The sequence below is a fragment of the Rhinoraja longicauda genome, chromosome 36, assembly GCF_053455715.1.
Source record: "Rhinoraja longicauda isolate Sanriku21f chromosome 36, sRhiLon1.1, whole genome shotgun sequence".
Classification (NCBI taxonomy): Eukaryota; Metazoa; Chordata; class Chondrichthyes; order Rajiformes; family Arhynchobatidae; genus Rhinoraja; species Rhinoraja longicauda.
Window position 1 is genome coordinate 14,963,364 of NC_135988.1, and position 23,308 is coordinate 14,986,671.

General features: G+C 45.7%; 1 protein-coding gene across 2 annotated transcripts in view; it reads right to left on the reverse strand.

Annotated features, from left to right (window-relative positions):
* Window positions 1–436: 436 nt before the first annotated feature.
* Window positions 437–23,308, reverse strand: part of LOC144610462 (methylcytosine dioxygenase tet3-B-like) — a 182,543-nt gene continuing 159,671 nt past the window's right edge. For both annotated transcript variants that reach the window (XM_078429189.1, XM_078429190.1), the window contains exons 8-11: window positions 21,238–21,327; window positions 19,526–19,663; window positions 16,508–16,841; window positions 437–9,875 (exon numbers count right to left, since the gene is read on the reverse strand). In XM_078429189.1, coding sequence (XP_078285315.1) covers window positions 8,032–9,875; window positions 16,508–16,841; window positions 19,526–19,663; window positions 21,238–21,327 — 2,406 coding nt within the window. In that variant the 3' untranslated portion in view covers window positions 437–8,031. The remainder of the gene's footprint in view (window positions 9,876–16,507; window positions 16,842–19,525; window positions 19,664–21,237; window positions 21,328–23,308) is intronic.

Genomic DNA, 23,308 nt, shown 5'->3' on the forward strand with positions numbered 1-23,308 from the left:
ATTAAAGTTTAGTTTAGCTATATTTTAGTACTGAATTGTTAAAAATGGAATGTGAAATCCCTTACCAATTGCTGTGAACCATCCATTATTGAAAACAATTATCACAGATTATTGATCTTGTTTTTTTCTACCTTGCCAGTAGACATATAAGTTATAAAAGATATATAAGCCCAATCACTAAAAAGGAAAAAAGGAGTAATTTTCTATTTACATTAATATACAAAGTGTACAAAGCAGTTTTCTACTGCAGTCATCCTTGCAATACTCATCCAACAGTCACATAGCTTTGTGTACAACAGAATTGCTCGAAACATGTTCACTGATTGTTGATGCCACAATAATCAGTAGCAGTCTTTGACTACTAGCAAGCCATGGGGAACTTGCAATAATCCCCCACCCACCCACCCCTACCAATAAAAGCAAGTATATACACCAGCACCTTGTTGTAACATCATAGTAGCCCATAACCTCTGAAGCAGCAAGACTTGTTTATGCATTTTCACTGAGAGCGAGAGAGAGAGAGAGAGAGGGGGTGTATGCCTTGTCCATTATGTTCACCTTGTGAGATAGCATGCTTTCTTCACAATGGTACAGACAGCATTCTAAGGAAGGATAATTGCCTTGTGGGCCACTCCAAAAACAGCCAAGGAAGAGCAAGAAGCCAACACATATGTGTTCAAAAGCGAATGTTGCTTGCTTTACAACATTAGCTACACACACAAGGAGGGTTTGATGCTTTTGCAGGAAGTTGCAATGGAGTCAGAGGCAGAAGTGAGTTTAGTTTAGTCTTAGTTTAGTTTAGAGATGCATGCACCCTTCGACCCATGAGTCCACGCCGAACGGCGATCCCCGCACACTACACACCCTAGGGATAACTATACCAAGCCAAGTAACCTGCAAGCCTGTATGTCTTTGGAGTGTGGGAGGAAACGAGCACCTGGAGAAAACCCTCGTGGTCACAGGGAGAACGTATAAACTCCGCACAGACAAGCACCTGTAGTCCGGATTGAACAGCTGTAAGGCAGCAACGCTACCGCTGCGCCACCATGCTTGCCCGTAAGAGGTGAGTGGTGAAGGTGATTTTGTGGAAGCCTGCCCAGAAGAGGTTGTGCTACGCTGCTTGCACCTGACACCACAAATCTCCAGCGTGTGGTCAAAATGTGTTCAGAAAGTTCTTGGAGTCTCACGGGCCTAAGGAGCATGTTTAACTCTACCTGAAGCAGATGCTTAAATGCTTAGAAAATGCACACTATTTGACGCCCTGTGCTTGCAGGTGATCTCATCCATGTTCAACTCTTTCCAGCTCAACAGTGTCATTCAACCACCACTTGGCCCAACCCTAATGGACTCAAACACCATTAAACATTCTCTTATGGTATTTAATACTGCTCCCTCAGAACGTGCGGTGGGGTTCATTGGAAATCCAGATGTCGCAATATTAATTTTTACTTGGGGATTCTTGGACGGCAACGAGCAAAACTGAAGATGCAGCAATCTCTCGAGTGTAGCATTGTGACAACATTTCTGCCCTTCCAAAATGTATTCCTCCGTGTTATCTCATATAACAATGGGAAGCGGAAAAGCCTTCAAAACAAGATGGCGTCCCATCCCTCTCTCAACCACCCGATTTGATCATCCCAAGCAAGAAACTTGCTGTAACGGTGTCTAAATATTGTAAATGCTCTGGTCGAACGTTGGGAGTGGCTCCTATGCAGTGATGTTGGAATCTTTTACCCGTGAATTTTAAAATTTAGTTTCCATGGGAATACCACAGACTTAATATTCTACATTTTCTGAATCTACCTATCAAAAAGTATACACGTATGCCCACGATCTTTGTCCTTTTGAAGGAAATCGATCTTGCCAAAAACGAGTTATAACATTTAGTCGCCAAAATGAAGGAGCCATGCCTATAGCATAGGTATTTTAAAATTCTCTCCTTAAGTTTGGATTCTATGAAAGCCATGCTTATTTGCCTTGTATTATAAGATTTCCCTAATGCTACAGATTCCTAAAGGAATGTCGGGAGGGGGGAAAAAAAACACAGACATCCCGAATTTCAGGACAAGGAAGTCATCAAACAGAATCCAAATTTCTGTACAACCAAAACACAAGCATTTATTTAAAAACAGGGGGCAGGATCACCTGACTGGACAAATTGAAATAGCACCTCAAATAAAAACAAAAGAAAATATAAAAGCAATTTGGAAGAAGTTTAAAACATACTTCATATTTACAAATACTGATATACAAAATAAAGCCACAAGGATAAAGCATAAATTTACGGCAACAATTTCAGCACAAGCATTGCCAGCATGTTGCTGCAAAATGGGTAACAAAAGCTAACATTTTTATGTTCATTGAAGAGACCAGAAGGGTCCTGTGAATTTGAGCTGCCTTGAGTCAAGTAACCAGAGCAGGTTGCACCAAAAGATATATATTTAAAATACTTCCCCCGCCCCCCCCCTTAGCTGTCACGTTTGAAGACAAGAAACCGCAAGGATCAACTAAATGTTAATATTTAAGTTGTGTGCATGTAACTGTGTGCATGCAGTTTACATACACTCTGCAGATACCTCGACAAAAGTTGTGCAATAAAACTTGCTAAGAAACTAAACACAGATGGTGTAATTTAGTTATCTCAGAGACAGGGTAATGGAAGCGTCCAAGAGATGTATTCCTCTTTCCAATGAGAAATTATGCTGCGATATTGAAAAGAAAACATGCCTACTTCTGAACCCAATTTTCTAGTCTCTGTGTGAACGTTACGTTGAACTTCGCAGTTTTGATGGCAATATGGCTACTGCGCCACATTGAAGAATATTGTAGCACCCTTTCAGCAGGTCACATGGAACATAATTGTAATTCTAGGAATAATCTTTCCACTGAACCATGCTGGGCTGGGCTAAACCCAGGCATCAGGTTTTGTGCTTGCTGCGTGTCTGAATGCAACCAGCTCGCTTGGGTTGTCTATTCAAGGTCTTTCCAGACTTGGTCGAGGTACGTGATTCCACGAGTGCCAATATTAGTGCCACACTATCTGATCAATGCATGAGAAGCTCGTGAACTTTCAACACTGACACCAGCTATCTACCACCATCAAAAGCTTGCTTGCCCAATTTGCAAATCTGAAGTTTTGGAATCCCTTCACCTAATATTTCGACCAATTATAAATATGAATCCAAATTATTCTTGTAATTTTTGCTCTTCAATAAAATAGGGGTTTAGAGAGGTGGTCTAAACTTTCTTTGAGAAAGCTTAACTGTGAAATTATATCTTAAACTTCAGAGAGGAAAAAGAATATTGTATCATATTTGCCACCACAATATAATGTGTGGATGTTGCAATGATGAATCTCAGTGCGCTAATGCACAAGATTTTTTGAAGGATTTTTAAAAAACAAATCTACATTATTGATTATGTAGGTTATTTAACCTTGGTTAGTTTGGTCCTGTTTATAAAATTTGGTATATACACCGATCGGGCAAAATATTATGACCACTGACAGGCGAAGTGAATAACATTGACTATCTTGTTACAATGGCACTGTCAAGGGACGGGATATATTAGGCAGCAAGTGAACAGATGTTGATGTGTTGGATGCAGGAGAAATGGGCAGGAGTAAAGACCTGAGCGACTTTGACAAGGGTCAAGTTGTTATGGCCAGATGACTGGGTCAGAGCATCTCTGAAACGGCAAGGCTTGTGGGGTGCTCCCGGTCAGCAGTGGTGAGTACCTACCGACAGTGGTCCGAGGAGGGACAAACCACAAACAGGGTGTTGGGTGCCCAAGGCTAATCGATGCACGAGGGCAACGAAGGCTATCCCGTCTGGTCCGAACCGACAGAAGGTCGACTGCGGCACAAGTCACAGAAATGTTTTTAAATGGTGGTCACGGGAGGAAGGTGTCACAATACACAGTGCATCGCACCCTGCTGCGTATGGGGCTGCACACGGAGGACCAACAGCAAATTAGGTAGGTGGTCATAATGATTTGGCTGATCGGTGTATTTTAAGATTCTCAAAACTGCGCTTGACGCCATTTTGACTCGCGGTTTATCACTGGACAGTAGTTAAAAGCTGTGCACAAGCAGATTATGTTTTTTAGTATCTACTTTAATGGTTTTAGTATCAATGCCATTCACTGAAGGAAAATAGAGAGCTTTTTTTGCTCATTAAGTTTTAACTTACACAGCACACTTGATTTTAACGAGCAGCCCTCAGTTTTGACTGGACTCGAGCAACCCACTGACGTCGTATTTGCATAGAACCGAAATCAGTGGCATTTTATATTTAGACTGGGGGAATTTGTCAAAGACAAGTCGGTTTGGAATTTGAAAAGACAAGTCAAGATTTGGAAGCACTCTGCTGCTCTAAATGTAACCAGCAAATACAAGGAACAATATGGTCCTCTGCAGCCACGGCAAGTTATGAGCCAGTGATAACAGCTATCCTGCATGTACTTCAAGTTATGTCAGGCTATTACAGTGAATACAAACTGCTGGTAGTTCACATTTTAGTCATTTATTTTAGCACCCATTGGTGTTGTTTGCATGCACAGAGACAATTCCTGAGTTTTATTTCCAGGAATTAAAATCGCCTGCCGCTCACGTAGGCTATTACACCTGCAGTAAGTTTAGTAACAAGGGAAATGTCAGCTGGTAAACGTAATCCTTTACGGATCTGCCTGAGTCTGTGTTAGGGATGGAGAGAAGAATCCGTCTTAATATTAAAATAGTGCTGTAAAGTTGCAGGGCAGAAAGCAATACCAATTCAGTTAACCCTTTGAGGGCACAATTTCCTTTTGCCTACCACGACAGCCTTTCTTAAAATGTATGTCGAAACTAATATAATGAGTTGTATATTCAACCACAATCAATCCTGGGACTTCCAATCCCAGGATAATGTGTTTGAACTTTAGCTACTGATTGAAATTTCCTGTCAAGGTCGTGAAACAAAAACACTGTGAAGGAGAGGTGGCTTTAACATGCACGACAGAGTTGTGCCTGGAGGGTGGATTGTCAGATAAATAAACAAATTCTGCTCTGCCAAAACACTCCTCATCCAAGTCACATAGTCAAATGAAACATAGACAATGTGCGTTGCGTGCGTGCAGCAGAAATAAAAACAAAGAGGCTAGTATTTTGGTGATGGGATCAGCAGCTAATGTTAAATGAGTATTTCATCTCCAGTAGCTGAGAGTGTGATCTTCCAATGCTCTATATCATGAGCGCGTAACTCTAATTGATCTTGTGTCACTGTTATTACCTGAAAACATTTAGAGACTTTCTTCAATCGTGATTTTGTAAATTCTGACATAATCTTCCAATGATTTACGCATTCAGGAGTAAAATACAGAGGGACTGCAACCTCGTAAGAAAACACACTCGATTCTTGAGTAAAGTTGAGATCTGAGGTAGTTTTCCTCCAGCTTAATAATGGCATCCATGACGACAGCTTTAACTGAAGTAGAAACTGTGATCTGTCTGTTTCTACTGTAAATGCATGTTCAGATTGTCAGATTGGGGAACAGAAGTCTCCAAAGGACATCGCTAATCGGTCTTTTGCTTGCACTGCGAGCTTTATTCTGGGGAAGATGGTAAAGCGCGAGTTTTAGTGATTTTATTGATTTGTTTTGGATGTAAAATACTCAATAAAGGCACGTAAATTCATTAGACTAAGACCAACCAAATTTAGAATATTTACAATTCCTTTCCTGGAGCTCAGAGGACATAACACATCGAGAGATACAGCACGGAACCAGGCCCTTCGGCCCACTGAGTCTGTGCCGACCCATCGACCACCTATATATGCCTTTGCCCACTATCTTTTCTTCCAAGACGGGTTTATTGTTACAATGTTTTGCATTGACCATTTTCTTTTTTTTAATGGTCCTACTGCCCGGGAAACATTGCACCAGATGTGTGGGTTTACTGTCTCTAACATGAAACAAAAATGTAAAATGCCATTTTTAAACCATTACAGTGACTTCCTCGACCGCAATTGAGCTCAGTGGAAGAAATTTGGTCAAGATTTTGAAACCGATCGTACAAAAAAAACAAAAAACGATTTTCATGCAAGTAATTCAATACTCCATGTCAGAAACTCAGAAGATTAAACAAAACATGCATTTTTAAAACGTGGGACTGGGGAAACATCTACCTGTAATCAATTTTGTGTCTGGATCGTAATGTTTATTTCTGCAGATGCAATTTTAGAAATGCAGCGCGTTGGGTTAATGCCAACCAGTGTTACTCTGTTGTAAAAGGCTATAAAACTCTGATTTATACACCAAATGTTACAGCTCGTGCATGCTCCAATGTGGCAAAATGACTGGTATTCCAAGCCAAAGCCTCGTGAATGTTTGGTGTCCGATCAAAAACAAATATTGTAATGATTCCCAAAAGTAATCTTCAAGTTATTCTGGGGCTTTATCAGTGTAAGTACATGATTAGAATCCAACACTAACAGAATGATTATTTATAAATATTCTCTAAACATGATTTTGGGGGGGGGGGGGAGGTTAAAGAACATGATGCTGGAACTTTGAGAAATATTTTTGCTAAAAATTCTGCAGCTATTTACAGTAGTTCTCCCAATAATTATCTGTTAAATAACCTACTTCAAGTTGTCATTTTAAAATCAAGGTGAAAGTGCTTTAAAATGTCTTCTTTTCATATATTTACAGTTTAAAATTGGATATAGAATGCAGGGAAAAAATACACCGCCTGCTGATCTTTTCATAGTAATGTGTAAAAATGAAGAATAGAACAAAAAATAAAAACAACAAGTCAAAACCATCAATGGGATGCCAGGACTCTGAAGGGGGGTTTCGGAGAGTGGATCCAATGATGTGGTAACAATAGTAAATACAGGCCTAATTCCTAGACTGCAGACGTGTCGCCATTACAGTAAAACCCATGATCAGTTCTTAACTCAGAAACACCTGAACCTCACGAAATATCAGATTGCACGACATTCAACAGGAAGAAAAATGCACCCGACAATGGTTTTTAGGTGTGGTATAAAATTGCAAAAAATCCGTTTTCTCTCTCATATTAAAATAAGAGTCGGCCGAAAGCAGTCCGTAAAATTCACCCGCACGACACCCCCGGGGAAGAAAGACTGCCCTCACAGGGGGGGGGGGGGATTCACACTGTAATCGTTGGTCAAAAAACGCTTCGTGGAACACGAGAAGATGATTAGGTCACGAGACGACTTCGGCTTTTATCGAGTTAAGCTGGTCAAAAGATTACAGCAGAAACACTGCGGATTTTCCTTTTTTTTGTTTTCTTTCCAATGAGATGGGAAGAGGAAGGCAAGGAATTGGAGGAGCACCATGATGTCGATCACCATTATAATCTACCTCTGAACGGCACAATGGGAATTATTATTATTTTTTTACATTTAAGTGCATGTGCTTGACATTTCGACCAGAAACGTCAGGCGAATAAGGTTTTAAGCACCAACAGACAGACCAGCGGTATTGGTTTTACAAATCGAAATCACCGGGCTAAGAATTGTGTGGTTGATTTTTACTGTCGTGACTAAAAATGAACTCTGCTGTAAACTTTTTTTTTTTTTTTAAAGCACCAGTTTCTTTACCTTTTTAGATTTCTTTTAGATGACATCCTATTCATGGAATTCAACAGACTGAGATGTTGATATCTGTCAGAATTAACTTGGCCCCTGAAGAATTAGCTGCTTCTCTAACAAATGATTTTTTTTTTTCTGAACAACAAATACAACAAAAGGTGTACAATAAATACTATTCTTCTAGTTTGACATAGAAAGTTTTCTCTTACCCTTCACATAATGACGGGCAGCTATAAGTTCAAAAACATGTAGATATATAAATTAGATTACTAAAACCAGGAAAAAAAATTTCAACTGTAAAATTCTTTGCTCAGAGTGCAGCTTTCGAGATGATTTGCACTTGAGTGGAATTCTCCTTCGACAGTATATTTAACAGAGGAAAGCACCGCGTCTGGCAACACAAAGAGCTGCCGTAGTGAGGTAAGTTGGACATGTCTCAGATCCAGCGATTGTAGGGCCCTGTTACCTGGGTACAGGCGTATGAAGACACAGTGATAACAGTGTTTGTGGTAATGGTCAAAGCCTGGCGCGTGGGAAAAAAGTCTTTCTTGCCCAGTTCAACGTCTGTGGTCGGCGTGCTGCCCCACTTGCGCTTTTTCCCCAGGAGCTTGGAGTTCACCAGGGGTAGGCCCAGCCTCGCCGCCTCCTCCTGCCTCTGCTTCGCCCTCTCCGCCAGGATTTTCACCTTGGCCTCCCACAGTGCCAGGCCGTGGTTGGGCTCGTTCAAGTTCTTATGCTGGTAGAACACGAGGGATATCCGCGTGGGGTGGCACCGGTTGGGCTTCTTCAGCGGGGTGGTGGCGTGGAGCTCCCTCCGGGCGCACTCGATCAAAATGGATCCGTGGGCCGGTGCCACGGCAACACCCCCGATGTTGCCGTCCAGGAAGTTGTGCTCGCTGTCGGACCACACCTCCTCTTCCTCCTCCTTGATGTTCTCGGGCGGCAGGTCGTCCATGTTTTCGTTCATGCCGTAGCGTTCCCACAGCTGCTCCTGCATGGCCGAACCATGCAACACAGGACTGCCATCGTTGACTTTGTAAAGGTCCCACTGCTTCCCCTCCATGGTCTCGCCCGGGAACACCGCCCCGTTTTCGCTCCACACGTCCTCCCGCACGTTCATGTTGGGCATCGAAGACTTGGAGCTGTTCCTTTTGTACAAATCCCACGTCTTGTCTTGCAGGCTGGAGGCCGAGATCACCGACAGGTTGTTCTGTATTTTCACCGGCTCCCATAGCTTGTCCTTCAGGTTAACATTAGATGCCATGGAAGGGGCTTCACCTGCCTTGAATGAGTCCCACAGTGTCCCCTGGTGGTTCCCGCCCTTTATCGGTGGCGTGCTCCTACTATCAGTGTGTAAATACCACGGCTTCTCCTGTAGGTTCGACACAGGTAACCCGTTTGCGTTCCTGCTGGACGTTATTGAGTTCCATCTTTCCTGAACGTTCGTGTTGGCCAACTTGCTGTTATCGGTGGAATTGAAGAGGCCCCACGGTTTCTCGTGCCCAGAGGTCCCAGTTGACATCAAGCTACCATTTGGCTTGAACATCTCCCAGGACTTGCCCTGGTGACCTAGGCCGGGCGATGGCATCTGAACAGCGGGGAAGGTATTGTTCACTGGGTGGACCTCCCTGGAGGCTCCGTGACAGGATTGGGAGTAAGGAACGGGGTCTTCGGGCTCCTGCTTGATAAACCGATTGATGCTGTTGGCGTTTTGCGATGCCCGTTTGACTTCCTCGGGCACGTGACACGCCTGCTGGGGCTGCGAGGGCGTGGCGGACAGCGAGCTCTGGGAAACCAAACCGCCGCCCCCTGGAAACAGCGGCTGGTGGCTCTGCTTTGGCGTCATGTCGGCGCCTTGCTCCGAACAGTCGATCCTGTTGCTCCTGAGGGCCAGGTTGAAGTTGGCGCACAGCTCCTGGACGTCCGGCTTCTTCTCAAAGCTGTTTCCTGAGAAGCTCCCCGGCATGGCGTCGCCGCTCCCGTAGTTAAGGAACGATGGGGGGAAGAGCTGGTTGCCCGGGTAACCATAATATCCATAGGAAAACGAATACCGCGGGTGGTAGTTGTTAATGGAAGGCAGGGATGGCCTTGCATAGTAGGAATGGAAAGGATAGGCGTTGCCCAGGTTGTAGGCGTTGGAAGGTCTACAATTTCCAAGCACCGTGTAGCTCTCCACGACAGAATTCCCGCTGTGTTTGTAGGAGCCGAAGTGATCCTGCGGTTCGAGTTTGATTGAAGGCGTGAGGTGATGTTGGGGGGTCGCACTGGCCAACGTCACATCTGTGGAAACAAGACCAGTTACACCAGAATGATAGTCTGCAGAAGGGTCCCCCCGAAACGTCACCCATCCCTTTTCCCCCAGAGATGCTGCCCGCCCCGCTGAGTTAGAAACATAGAAACATAGAAAATAGGTGCAGGAGTAGGCCATTCGGCCCTTCGAGCCTGCACCGCCATTCAATATGATCATGGCTGATCATTCAACTCAGTATCCCGTACCTGCCATCTCTTCATACCCCCTGATCCCTTTAGCCACAAGGGCCACATCTAACTCCCTCTTAAATATAGCCAATGAACTGGCCTCAACTACCTTCTGTGGCAGAGAATTCCACAGATTCACCACTCTCTGTGTGAAGAAATGTTTTCTCATCTCGGTCCTAAAAGACTTCCCCCTTATCCTTAAGCTGTGACCCCTGGTTCTGGACTTCCCCAACATTGGGAACAATCTTCCCGCATCTAGCCTCTCCAACCCCTTAAGAATTTTAAATGTTTCAATAAGATCCCCCCTCAGTCTTCTAAATTCCAGCGAGTATAAGCCTAGTCTATCCAGTCTTTCTTCATATGAAAGTCCTGCCATCCCAGGGATCAATCTGGTTATTTCATAAGTGATAGCAGCAGGATTAGCCCATTCGGCCCATCAAGTCTACCCCACCATGCTATCATGTCTGACCATCACACCCCAAGTGTGTGAAGGAGAGATATCGGAGGTCCTTCCTTCCCGCTGCTGTGAGACCGCACAACCAGCACTGCTCCCAGCAGACCTGTCAACAAACCAGTTAACTAAAAAAAAACACAGTAAATGATGACAATCATCCTTATCTTTATTTTTATTTATAATGAATGTCTCTCGCTATCCACTTTGCTGCTGTACCACTGCAAATTGCCCCGGTGTGGGACAGGTAAAGGAATATATTATTATCTATCTCTCCCTCCGAACCCCATTCTCCTGCCTTCTCCCCATAACCCCTGACACCCGTACTAATCAAGAACCTATCTATCTCTGCCTTAAAAATATCCTGTTTCCTCGCTGTTTCTCTAAACTAAACTATTTTTTTTAAAAATACAGTAGATAGTCAAAGCTTAGCACACTGTCAAAAATCAGGTGTATTCACATCATCTCTGGCAGGACTGGCATGAAAATCACTTCTGTATTCTTCGTTCTATGGTCTAGGTCCTTGTTCTTTAGTACCCCAGGATGGAAAAATCAAATTCTAGGGGGGCATAGCTTAAAGGGAGGGGGAGTAAAGTTTAAAGGAACTGTGCTGGGGGCGTTTCATTAGACAGAGGGTGGGCATGTCTAAAAGAGGGTGTGCATTCCAATTGTCCTGGCAACAATTTACAGAAGCCAATTATCCTACAAACCTGCACGTCTTTGGAACAGGGATAGAAACCGGAGCACCCGGAGAAAGTCCACGCGGTCACGGGGATCACGTGCAATTTCTACACAGAAACGACCCGTAGTCAGGATCGAACCCGGGCCTCTGGTACTGCAAGGCAGCAACTCTACTGCTGTGTCACTGTCCCCACAGACTACAAGATCTACAAGAAACAGCAGTTGGGCCATTCATGGATAACTTGTGGGTGGGGGCAAGGCAATATTTTTAAACACACAAGTCATTGAGTTATACAACATGAATCAGGCCCTTCTGCCCAACTAGTGCATACTAACCAATTTGTCATATTGGGCTTGTCCCCTTTACATGCATTTGGCCCATATGCCTCCAAACCTTAATCCTATATTTGTATAAATGTCCTTTGAGAGTCATTATGGTAATTGTTTCTATGTCTTTCTCTGGCAGCTTGTTCCAGATACAGACTGCCCTCTGAGTGAAAAAAAAGGTTGTCCATGCCTCAGTAGGCCATTACTCCAGAGAACTAATGTGTGGGAAGGAACTGCAGATGCTGGTTTAAACCGAAGATAGACACAAAAAGCTGGAGTAACTCAGCGGGTTAGACAGTTCTCTGGATGCTTTCAAGAGAGAGCTAGATAGAGCTGTTAAAGATAGCGGAGTCAGGGGGTATGGGGAGAAGGCAGGAACGGGGTACTGATTGTGAATGATCAGCCATGATCACATTGAATGGTGGTGCTGGCTCGAATGGCCTACTCCTGCACCTATTGTCAATTGTCTATTGTCTATTGACAGCATCTCTGGAGAAAAGGAATAGGTGAAGTTTCGGGTCGAGACCCTTCTTCAGACTGATGAAGTGTCTCGACCCGAAACGTCATCGATTCCTTTCCTCCAGAGACGCTGTCTGACCCGCTGAGTTACTCCAGCTTTTTGTGTGAGCCCAGTGAACTAGGAGGACACTAGCATCTGGTACATGTGTAGGAAAGAACATTGGATCATCAACAAGCTGTTTAGACTTCCTGTGGTCTCACTATTTTTAACATCAAACGATTTTTGAATGAAGTTTGGCAAGACTTTGACATTTAATTATAAATAAAGCGTTTCTGCTTCACGAATATGGTGTTGTTTTATAATTAGACCTCGTTTAAATAACTTAACCATCTCCAAACCAAACCTGTGATTTTGTAAATTTAAACAAGTCTACCCTATTAAACTAACCAGAGATGCAAATTTTCGGCTCTTCTGCCGTGAGTCTATTTTTGAAATCTTAACCGGAATGAGAATTGTGTGTGGTTGCAAAGCTGATGTTTCTCAACTGTTCAAGATACCACTGGCAGTGATGCAGCTGGTGGAGCTCTGTGCAGTTTGTTATCTGCGTGGAGTTTGCGCGTTCTCCCCGTGACCACGTGGGTTTGCTCTGGGTACTCCGGTTTCCTCCCACATCTCCAAGACATCTCCAGTTTGCAGGTCAATTGGATTCTCGTGTGCAGGGAGTGAATGAGTGTGGGAGGCAGAAAAGAAAGCTCTACAGCGGGTAGTCCATAGAGCTCAGAGGGCCATCGGAACACAGCTACCAGACTTGGAGGGCCATCTACAACACACGATGCCTCAGAAAAGCCACCAGCATCCACAAAGACTCTTCACACCCCTGCAACAGTCTGTTCGAACTCCTTCCATCGGGCAGACAATACAAGGCCTTCTACGCCCGCACCTCCAGACTCAGGAACAGCTTCATCCCCAGGGCCATAGCTGCTATGAACCGGTCCTGCTGAGCCGGATGGCCACAACGCATAGATCAACTTGCACTTTACGCTGTCTAAAAAACTGTTACAATTGTTTCGTTTCGTTGGGTTGCTGTTAATTACTTAAATTATTGCATCGTATGGGAGGCGCATTCCCAATCTCGTTGTACCCCTGGGTACAATGACAATAAAGATATATTGTATTGTATTGTATTGTATAATAAGAAACTAGGCGATCGATAGTCGGTGTGGGCTCGATGGCCCAAAGGACTGATCCCGTTCTCTATCTGACAATCTATTAAAATAAACTGCCTTTTTAATCACTGAAAACAGATGAAACCAGTAAAATTAATTGCAATAAGGTGTCGGTGACCAGAAATCACCAGTATCATCTTTTGAACAAGGGGCCGCAGTTTAAGAATAAGGGGTGGGCCATTTAGAACTGAGATGAGGAAACACTTTTTCAGTCAGAGAGTTGTGAATCTGTGGAATTCTCTGCCTCAGAAGGCAGTGGAGGCCAATTCTCTGAATGCATTCAAGAGAGAGCTAGATAGAGCTCTTAAGGATAGCGGAGTCAGGGGGTATGGGGAGAAGGCAGGAACGGGGTACTGATTGAGAATGATCAGCCATGATCACGTTGAATGGCGGTGCTGGCTCGAAGGGCCGAATGGCCTCCTCCTGCACCTATTGTCTATTAAGTAAAGTGGAATATCGCGTAAGAGGTGACAAAAGTTCAAAGTACAGAGGGGTCTGAGTGCCTCCACACAGGGAACTAGAATAGACACAAAGTGCCGGAGTAACTCAGTGGCTCTGACAGTATCTCTGGAGGACATGGATCATTTCGTTTAGTTTGGAGATAGAGCATAGAAACAGGCCCTTCGACCCACCGTGTCCGCGCCGATCAGCAATCACCCGTACACCAGTTCCATCCCACACACAAAGGACAATTGACAGAGGCCAGTTAACTTACAAACCTGCACGTCTTTGGAATGTGAAAGGAATATTATAATATTTGCAGAGTACTATGTTTGCATATTCTGTTGTGCTGCTGCAAGTAAGAATTTCATTCTTTAGTTTAGAGATACATCGTGGAAACAGGCACTTCTGCCCACCGAGTCCGCACCGACCAGCGATCCCCGCACACTAACACTATCCTACACACACCAGGGACAATTTACATTCATACCAAGCCAATTAACCTACAATCCTGCATGTCTTTGGAGAGTGGGAGGAAACCGAAGATCTCGGAGAAAACCCACGCAGGTCACGGGGAGAACGTACAAACTCCGGACAGACAGCACCTGTGGTCAGGATCGAACCTGGGTCTCTGGCGCTGTAAGCTCTGTAAGGCAGCAACTCAACCGCTGCGCCACCCTGTTCTGTCTGAGACACATGACAATAAAACTCTCTTGACTCATGAAACTGGAGCACCCGGAGAAAACCCACACGGTCACAGGAAGAACGTACAAACTCCGTACAGACAGCACCTGTAGTCAGGATCCAACCCGGGTGTCAGGCAGCAACTCTACCACTGTGCTGCCTTTACGGGTGGCATTTCGGATCAGGACCCTTCTTCAGACAAGAAAGGTCCCAATCTGAAACGCTGCCTTCCTATTTCCTCCAGTGACGCTGACTGACCCGCTGTGTTGCTCCAGAGCTTTGTGTCTTTTCTTTGTAAACTAGATCTGCAGTTCCTTGCGGCTGATCAGGTTAATATGTGGGTAGTGAGAAAGGCTAATGAAACAGAACAGAATGGAGCACAGGTGTAGAGTAGTCCAGCTACAACTATGAGACCATACCAAGAGTCTTAACCTAGTCCCAACGGACGAAACACCCTTGTTCTATGTCAGTATAAGATAAAAACTTTTATAGAACTCTTCAGCCTACACTAAAATGTAGTATTATTAATTATGTTGTTGCATTACAGAGTCATAGAGCATGGAAACAGGCCCTTTGACCCAACTTGCCCAAACCAACTAACTGGGCCTGTATTCGCTGGAGTTTAGAAGAATGAGAGGGACCTCATTGAAACGTACAGAATAGTGAAAGGCTCGGGTAGAGTGGATGTGGAGTGGATGTTTCCACTAGTGGGAGAGTCTAGGACTAGAGGTCACAGCCTCAGGATTAAAAGACGTTCTTTTACGAAGGAGATGTGGAGGAATTTCTTTAGTCAGAGGGTGGTGAATCTGCATAATTCTTTGCCACAGGAGGCTGTGGAGGCAAAGTCAGTGAATATATTTAAGGCAGAGATAGATAGATTCTAGATTAGATCTATCTCTCCCTCCTGACCCCATTCTCCTGCCTTCTCCCCATAACTTCTGACACCTGCACTAATCAAGAATCTATTTATCTCTGCCTTAAAAATATCCACTGACTTGACCTCCACAACCTTCTGTGGCAATGAATTCCACAGATTCACCACCCTCTGACTAAAGAAGTTTCTCCTCATCTTCTTCCATAAAGAACGTTCTTTAATACTCCAGATAGAAACATAGAAAATAGTTGCAGGAGTAGGCCATTCGGCCCTTCGAGCCTGCACCGCCATTCAATATGACGGAGCTTCTAATTATATCAATAAAACTAGACCAAGTGGACCTGTTGGGCCCAAAGCGCTCCTGCATTGGTGCAGCACCCTCCCCTCCCCCACTCCCTCCTCCCCCTCACTCCTCCCCCTTCCCTCCCTCCTACTCCCCCACTTCCCCACTCCATCGCCCACAACCCCCCTTATCCTGCCCTCCTCCCCCCTCCCTCCACCTCCCTCCCATCATAGGAGATAGATTTAAACTTTAAAATGTGAATAATTAAAAAAATATAACACCGATTTCAATGAAACTTCTTCCATTAGCACCAAAGGGACGACGGTGAGTAAGGTGGGCCTAAAATTGTCGTGCTATCGTGCACCGTTTTGGTCCTAGTGAGACCGCACCTGGAGTACTGTGTGCAGTTTTGGTCTCCAAATTTGAGGAAGGAAATTCTTGTTATTGAGGGCGTGCAGCGTGGGTTTACCAGGTTAATTCCCGGAATGGCGGGACTGTCATATGTTGAAAGACTGGAGCGACTAGACTTGTATACACTGGAATTTAGAAGGATGAGTGGGGATCTTATCGAAACGTATAAGATTATTAAGGGGTTGGACACGTTAGAGGCAGGAAACATGTTCCCAATGTTGGGGGAGTCCAGAACCAGGGGCCACAGTTTAAGAATAAGGGGTAGGCCATTTAGAACAGAGATGAGGAAAAACTTTTTCAGTCAGAGAGTTGTGAATCTGTGGAATTCTCTGCCTCAGAGGGCAGTGGAGGCCAATTCTCTGAATACATTCAAGAGAGAGCTAGATAGAGCTCTTAAGGATAGCGGAGTCAGGGGGTATGAGGAGAAAGTAGGAACGGGGTACTGATTGAGAATGATCAGCCATGATCACATTGAATGGCGGTGCTGGCTCGAAGGGCCGAATGGTCTCCTCCTGCACCTATTGTCTATTGTCTATTGTAGTTCAGGAACAAACAAACAAACAAACGAGAGATTTAGTGTGTAGATAAAGGAATACCTTTGTTCTGCGGAGTGCTGCACTTCAGGTTTCCTGCTTCCTGCTTTAGCTTCCCGGCCAGGAGCTTCTTCTCTTGGTTCCGCTGCTTCTCCGCCGCCCTCTTTGCTTCCAGCTTCTTCTGGCGGGCGGACTTGACGGGCTCGGGCAGCATGCGCACCTCCCTGGGGAAGGCGGTGAGCACCTCGATGGCGCCCGCCTTGATCTTCTCCTTCTGGTTGAGCTCGTTGCCATGCTCGTCGGTCCCGGACATCTTGTAGAGGGGCAGCACGTGAAGCTGCTCGTCCTCGGGCATGGTGCCGATCTGCCGGTTGTCCTCCTTGGTCAGCGTGCAAACCTGCGGGCAAACACGCCGCCCGGTTACGCCCGGCAATCACCACTTTTTTTTCTTTTTTCTCAAACCAAAAAACAATCATTTACAATCGTTTACAATGTCAAACGAGGAACGACTAGACTTGTATCCACTGGAGTTCACAAGGATGAGAGGGGATCTTGTGGAGACGTATGAAATTATAAAAGGACTGGACAAGCTAGATGCGGGAAAAATGTTCCCAATGTTAGGGCCGGTCCAGAACCAGGGGCCACACAGTCTAAGAATAAAGGGGAGGCCATTTAGGACTGAGTTGAGAAGGAACTATTTCACCCAGAGAGTTGTGAATTTGTGAAATTATGCTGCTGGCCTTGCCGAGGCAACGTGAGGTAGAAATGGAGTCAATGGAAGGGGGTTGGTGAGGAAGGAACAGCAGATGCTGGTTTAAACCGAAGATAGACAGGTTCTGTAGTCTGAAGAAGGGTCTTGACCCGAAAGGACGGGTCTAATTCACAGTGCCTTTACCACCTTAGACAGCTGAGGAAATTCAGAGTGTCTCTGAGGATCCTTCATTGCTTCTACTCTGGGGCTGTAGAGAGCATCCTGTCCGGCAACATCACAGTCTGGTTTGGGAACAGCTCTGCCCAGGACAGGAAGGCCCTGCAGAACGCACCATGGGAACTACACTCGCCCCCCTGCAGGACTTATACATCAGGAGGTGCAGATCCAGAGCAAGCAAGATTATGAGGGACCCCTGCCACCCCAGTAACGGACTGTTCCAGAAGCTACGATCAGGCAAATGCCTCCGCTGTCACGCTGTGAAAACGGAGAGGATGAGACGGAGTTTCTTCCCACAGGCCATCAGGACTGTCAACTTTTATAACTCCAGGGACTACATTTTGACTTCTCTGTATTAACTTTTATTTATATGCTGTAACTGTAATTCTTTTTTGTGCACAATCCGCAGGCGTAGGCACTTTCATTTCACTGCACATCGTGTATGTGTACGTGCCAAATAAACTTGACTTGATTTTCTCCACAAAGAGGAATGATGGAGAATGCAGCCATTGCAGTACCGCCAATTGTCAGCATGTGGCAGTGTTGCACTGTGAATGTCCGCTGTGAAATTGGGCAACATCTCTATGTCTCGATTCCATCTTTGAAGGAAGTATAAGATTAGTCCTAATTTGCGTGACGGAACTGCAGATGCTGGATTTACTTTTTTGCACGTCTTTCATTCATTGTTCTTTATCTCTCCACACCACCGTCTGTATCTCTCGTTTCCCTTATCCCTGACCAGTCTGAAGAAGGGGTCTCGACCCCGAAACGTCACCCATTCCTTCTCTCCAGAGATGCTGCCTGTCCCGCTGAGTTATCATATCATATCATATCATATACATACAGCCGGAAACAGGCCTTTTCGGCCCTCCAAGTCCATGCCGCCCAGTGATCCCCGTACATTAACACTATCCTACACCCACTAGGGACAATTTTTACATTTACCCAGCCAATTAACCTACATACCTGTACGTCTTTGGAGTGTGGGAGGAAACCGAAGATCTCGGAGTAAACCCACGCAGGTCACGGGGAGAACGTACAAACTCCTTACAGTGCAGCACCCGTAGTCAGGATCGAACCTGAGTCTCCGGTGCTGCATTCGCTGTAAGGCAGCAACTCTACCGCTGCGCTACCGTGTCGCCCAGTTACTCCAGCATTTTTGTGTCTATCTTCCATGATTTGTGTGGTGTCCCTCTGCTTTCAAACATTACTTCAAAAGGTTATTTTCACGGTCGTTCAGATAGTGGTGGCAACCGGGCAACCCCCATGGCCGTTAGTGATGCAATATTTTCATGCAATTATCACGCGGATAGTACGAATAAATGAGTCACGGTACTCATTGTGCAGCGGTAGAGTTGCTGCCTTATGGCGCCAGAGACCCGGGTTCGATCCTGACAACAGGTGCTGTCTACAGTCTGTTCTCCGGATGCTCCGGCTTCCTCCTACATCCCATAGGCGTGCAGGCTTGTAGGTTAGTTGGCTTCTAAAGTGTAATTTGTTCCTCGTGTGTAGGGTGGTGTTGGTGTACAGGGTGATTTCTGGTTGGTGGACCGAAGGCTGTTTCCACGCTGTTTCTCTATAGTCCACAGTAGTCTAAAGTGCTGGAGTCGCTCAGATGGTCAGGCAGTATCTCTGGAGAAAATGGATAGGTGACGTTTCGGGTTGGGACCTACTCTCAGTAACCTTGTCCTGTTCTGTTCCATGTCCTAACCTGTGGTGCCCATTGGAAGGGCAGCCGCTGTTCGGTTAAGGGAAGTGGGCTGAGCCCCTCGAGTTGTTTCAAACAGACGGAGACATCTTCGAACCCATCAATCTCAACTGAGGTGAAGCAGAGACCCAACTCCCTAACCCACTAACTAGTTCACTGCCATAGTCACAATAAAAACAGAAAAAACGCTGGAAAACACCCAGCAGGTCAGGCAGCATCTGCGGAAAGAGGAACAAACAGACAATATCTCAGAGCCTGGACCCTTCATCTTCGGATTTCCAGCATCGGCAAGCCTTTGTTTTGTAGATTTTCCACTAGCTGGTGTTACTGAGATAAAAACTGGAGTTTTGACTCAGTCAGATATGTAAACATTTAATTTGAGCAGGTGAGGTTGGGCCTGAGGGAGAGACGTAATGAGTTTGTGTTTTGCCGTGGGCCTACATACCACAGTGCAGCCATTGTACATGTTGTGCTGGTCCTTGTGAGCATGTGCGCAGAAGTCCATACACGCAGTCACTCCTGAAAATGGCTTCCCTTCTGTCTTCCCCAGCCTGCAGTCGGGGGCTAACTGTTCATTGGTAATCTGCAACGACAGTGAATTACACAACAGTTCTTTATTTACATTGGTGTCAAGGTTGCATTACGTGCGACACGGTGGCGCAGCGGTAGAGTTGCTGCCCTTACAGCGCCAGACGCCCGGGTTTGACCCTGGCCTCCGGTGCCCAGTTTGTACGTTCTCCCCGTGACCTGCGTGGGCTTTCTCCGGGATCTCCGGTTTCCTCCCACCCTCCAAAGACGTGCAGGTTTGTAGGTTAATTGGCTTGGTGTGAGTGTAAATTGTCCCTGGTGTGTGTAGGATAGTGTTAGTGTGCGGCAATCGCTGGTCAGCGTGGACTTGGTGGACCGAAGGGCCTGTTTCCACGCTGTATCTCTAAAACTAAACCTTGCTTAGAATCATACAGCACGGAAACAGGACCTTCAGTCCAACATTCATGCCGACCAAGAAGTCCTATCTAAGTTAGTCCCATTTGCATGCGTTTTTGGACCTTGCCCCTCTAAACCTTTACTGCCCATGCACCTGTCCAAGTGTCCTTTAAATTCTGTTATAGTTCCTGCCTCAACTACCACCTCCGGCAGCGAGTTCCATTGATCCATTCCTTCTCTCCTGAGAGGCTGCCCGACCCGCTGAGTTTCTCCAGCATTTTGTGTCTACCTTCCATTTACCCATCTATCCACCACCCTCTGAGTGAAAAAGTTTCCCCTCAGCTTCCTAATAAATCTTTCCCCTCTCACCTTAAACTTATGCCCTCTGGTTCTCGATTCCCCATACCCTAAGAAAAAGACTCTACATTCACCCTATCTATTTCCCCTCGTGATTTTATACGATCACCCCTCATCCTCCTGCGCCCCAAGGAATAAAGTCCTAACCTTTAAGGAGAGGTCCTTACAGGCCCAGGCCCAGGCCCTCGAGGGGCGAACTGTTCATTGGAAATCTATGTAGACAGTGACTTACACAGCAAGTGTCATTCTTATTACATCACCTTGTGGAACAGCATCCCTCTCCCCATCAGAACTGCCCCCTCCATCGACTCCTTTAAGTCCAGGCTCAAAACCTATTTCTACTCCCTAGCGTTTGAGGCTCATTGAGGAGGCGCTGTGAACTGTTTGCGTGCTACTGTATGTTTCATTTTTTTCCTTAGTACCTAATCAGATGTACAGCACTTTGGTCAACATGGGTTGTTTTTAAATGTGCTGTACAAATAAAATTGACTTGACTTGACTTGACTTGACCTTTCTTATCAAGATTGCATTAATATTTCACAGCTGTTATTTATTAGTGGACCTATTAATTGAACAAACAGACATGGAATTAATGTTCACCATTGTTGCTGGATTCCTAAGTCAAGTGAAGGTCTTCAGCACTTCAACACAAGTGGGTGGCACAGTAGCACAGCAGGAGAGTTGCTGCCTTACAGTGCCAGAGACCCAGGTTCAGGCAGCATCTCTGGAGGACGTTTCGGGACGTTTCGGGATGGGTCCCTCCTTCGGGCTTGGTCTGAATTAATAGGGGGGGGTTTTCCAGCCATGTTACATGGCAGCACTTGGGGTAATCTCATCTCTGTACGTGACAGAGGTGGGACAAAGACTTTGATTTACCTGATTGCTGAAGGCTTGGGGTGCAAGCTGCTTGTAGAGTGGGGCGACTTCCGTGGCTAAGGTCTGCAGTCTATCCTTTATTAAATCTTCCTGAGGGAAAAGAACACCAATAATAGTTAACACTTCACAACATCACAGCCAATGTTTGATTTCTTGATGGTAATGGTGTTTATTTGTCACAGGTATCGAGATAGAGAGACTCATATTTGTATACAGATCAGAACAATTTAAGAATAAGGGGCAGGCCATTTAGAACTGAGATGAGGAAAAACTTTTTCAGTCAGAGAGTTGTGAATCTGTGGAATTCTCTGCCTCAGAAGGCAGTGGAGGCCAATTCTCTGAATGCATTCAAGAGAGAGCTGGATAGAGCTCTTAAGGATAGCGGAGTCAGGGGGTATGGGGAGAAGGCAGGAACGGGGTACTGATTGAGAACGATCAGCCATGATCACATTGAATGGCGGTGCTGGCTCGAAGGGCCGAATGGCCTCCTCCTGCACCTATTGTCTATTGTCTAGAACGTATCATTAGACTTCAGCACTGGAACACATCTTAGATAAGCATTAGTTTGGCGATAGACCAGGCCGGTCGGCCCACCGAGCCCACACCGACCATCCACCACCCGTTAACTAGTTCCATCTTATCCCACTTTCTCATCCGTACTTTTAGAGAGGCCAATTAATCTACAAACCCGCACGCGTTTGGGATGTGGGAGGAGACCGGAGCAACCGAACAAAACCAACAGCGGTCACTGGGAAGAACATGCAAACTCCACACAGACAGCACCCGAGGTCAGAATTGAACCTGGATCTCTGGCGCTGTGAGGCAGCAGATCTACCAGCTGCTCCTTATTTACATCGGCGAAACCAAGCGCAGGCTCGGCGATCGCTTCGCTCAACACCTGCGCTCGGTCCGCGTTGGCCAAACTGATCTCCCGGTGGCTGAGCACTTCAACTCCCCCTCCCATTCCCAGTCTGACCTTTCTGTCATGGGCCTCCTCCAGTACCATAGTGAGGCCCACCGGAAATTGGAGGAACAGCACCTCATATTTCGCCTGGGCAGCTTGCAGCCCAGTGGTATGAACATCGACTTCTCCAACTTTAGATAGTTCCTCTGTCCCTCTCTTCCCCTCCCCCTTCCCAGATCTCCCTCTATCTTCCTGTCTCCACCTATATCCTTCCTTTGTCCCGCCCCCCCTGACATCAGTCTGAAGGGTCTCGACCCGAAACGTCACCCATTCCTTCTCTCCTGAGATGCTGCCTGACCTGCTGAGTTACTCCAGCATTTTGTGAATAAATACCTTCGATTTGTACCAGCATCTGCAGTTATTGTCTTATACTACCAGCTGCGCACTTCACTGCCTTTACTAACCATGCTACTAATGATCCCTAGTAATTCCAGAGGACAAATGAATTATTAAAAAATATCAAAGGTATCTCAAAATGCTGGAGTAACTCAGCAGGTCAGGCAGCATCTGGGAGAGAGAGAATGGGTGACGTTTCAGGTCGAGGCCCTTCTTCAGACTGGGTCTGAAGAAGGGTCTCAACCCGAAACGTCAGAGTCTGAAGAAGGGTCTCGACCCGAAACGTCACCCATTCCCTCTCTCCTAGATGCTGCCTGACCTGCTGAGTTACTCCAGCATTTTGTGATACCTTCGATTTGTACCAGCATCTGCAGTTATTTTCCTACGCTATTAAAAAATATCCACTGACTTTCCCTCCACAGCCTTCTGTGGCAAAGAATTCCACAGATTCACCACGCTCTAACTAAAGAAATTTCTCCTCATCTCCGTCCTAAAGGAACATCCTTTAATTCTGAGCTTATGGCCTCTAGACTCTCCCACTAGTGGAAACATCCTCTCCACATCCACTCTATCCAAGCCTTTCACTATTCTGTACGTTTCAATGAGGTCCCCCCTCATTCTTCTAAACTCCAGCGAGTACAGGCCCAGTGCAGACAAACGCTCATCATAGGTTAACCTACTCAATCCTGGGATCATTCCGGTAAACCATGTAGAAACCTTAATTTTACAGCTTAGCCTAGACTCTGACCACGACAGGGAAATATATGGCAG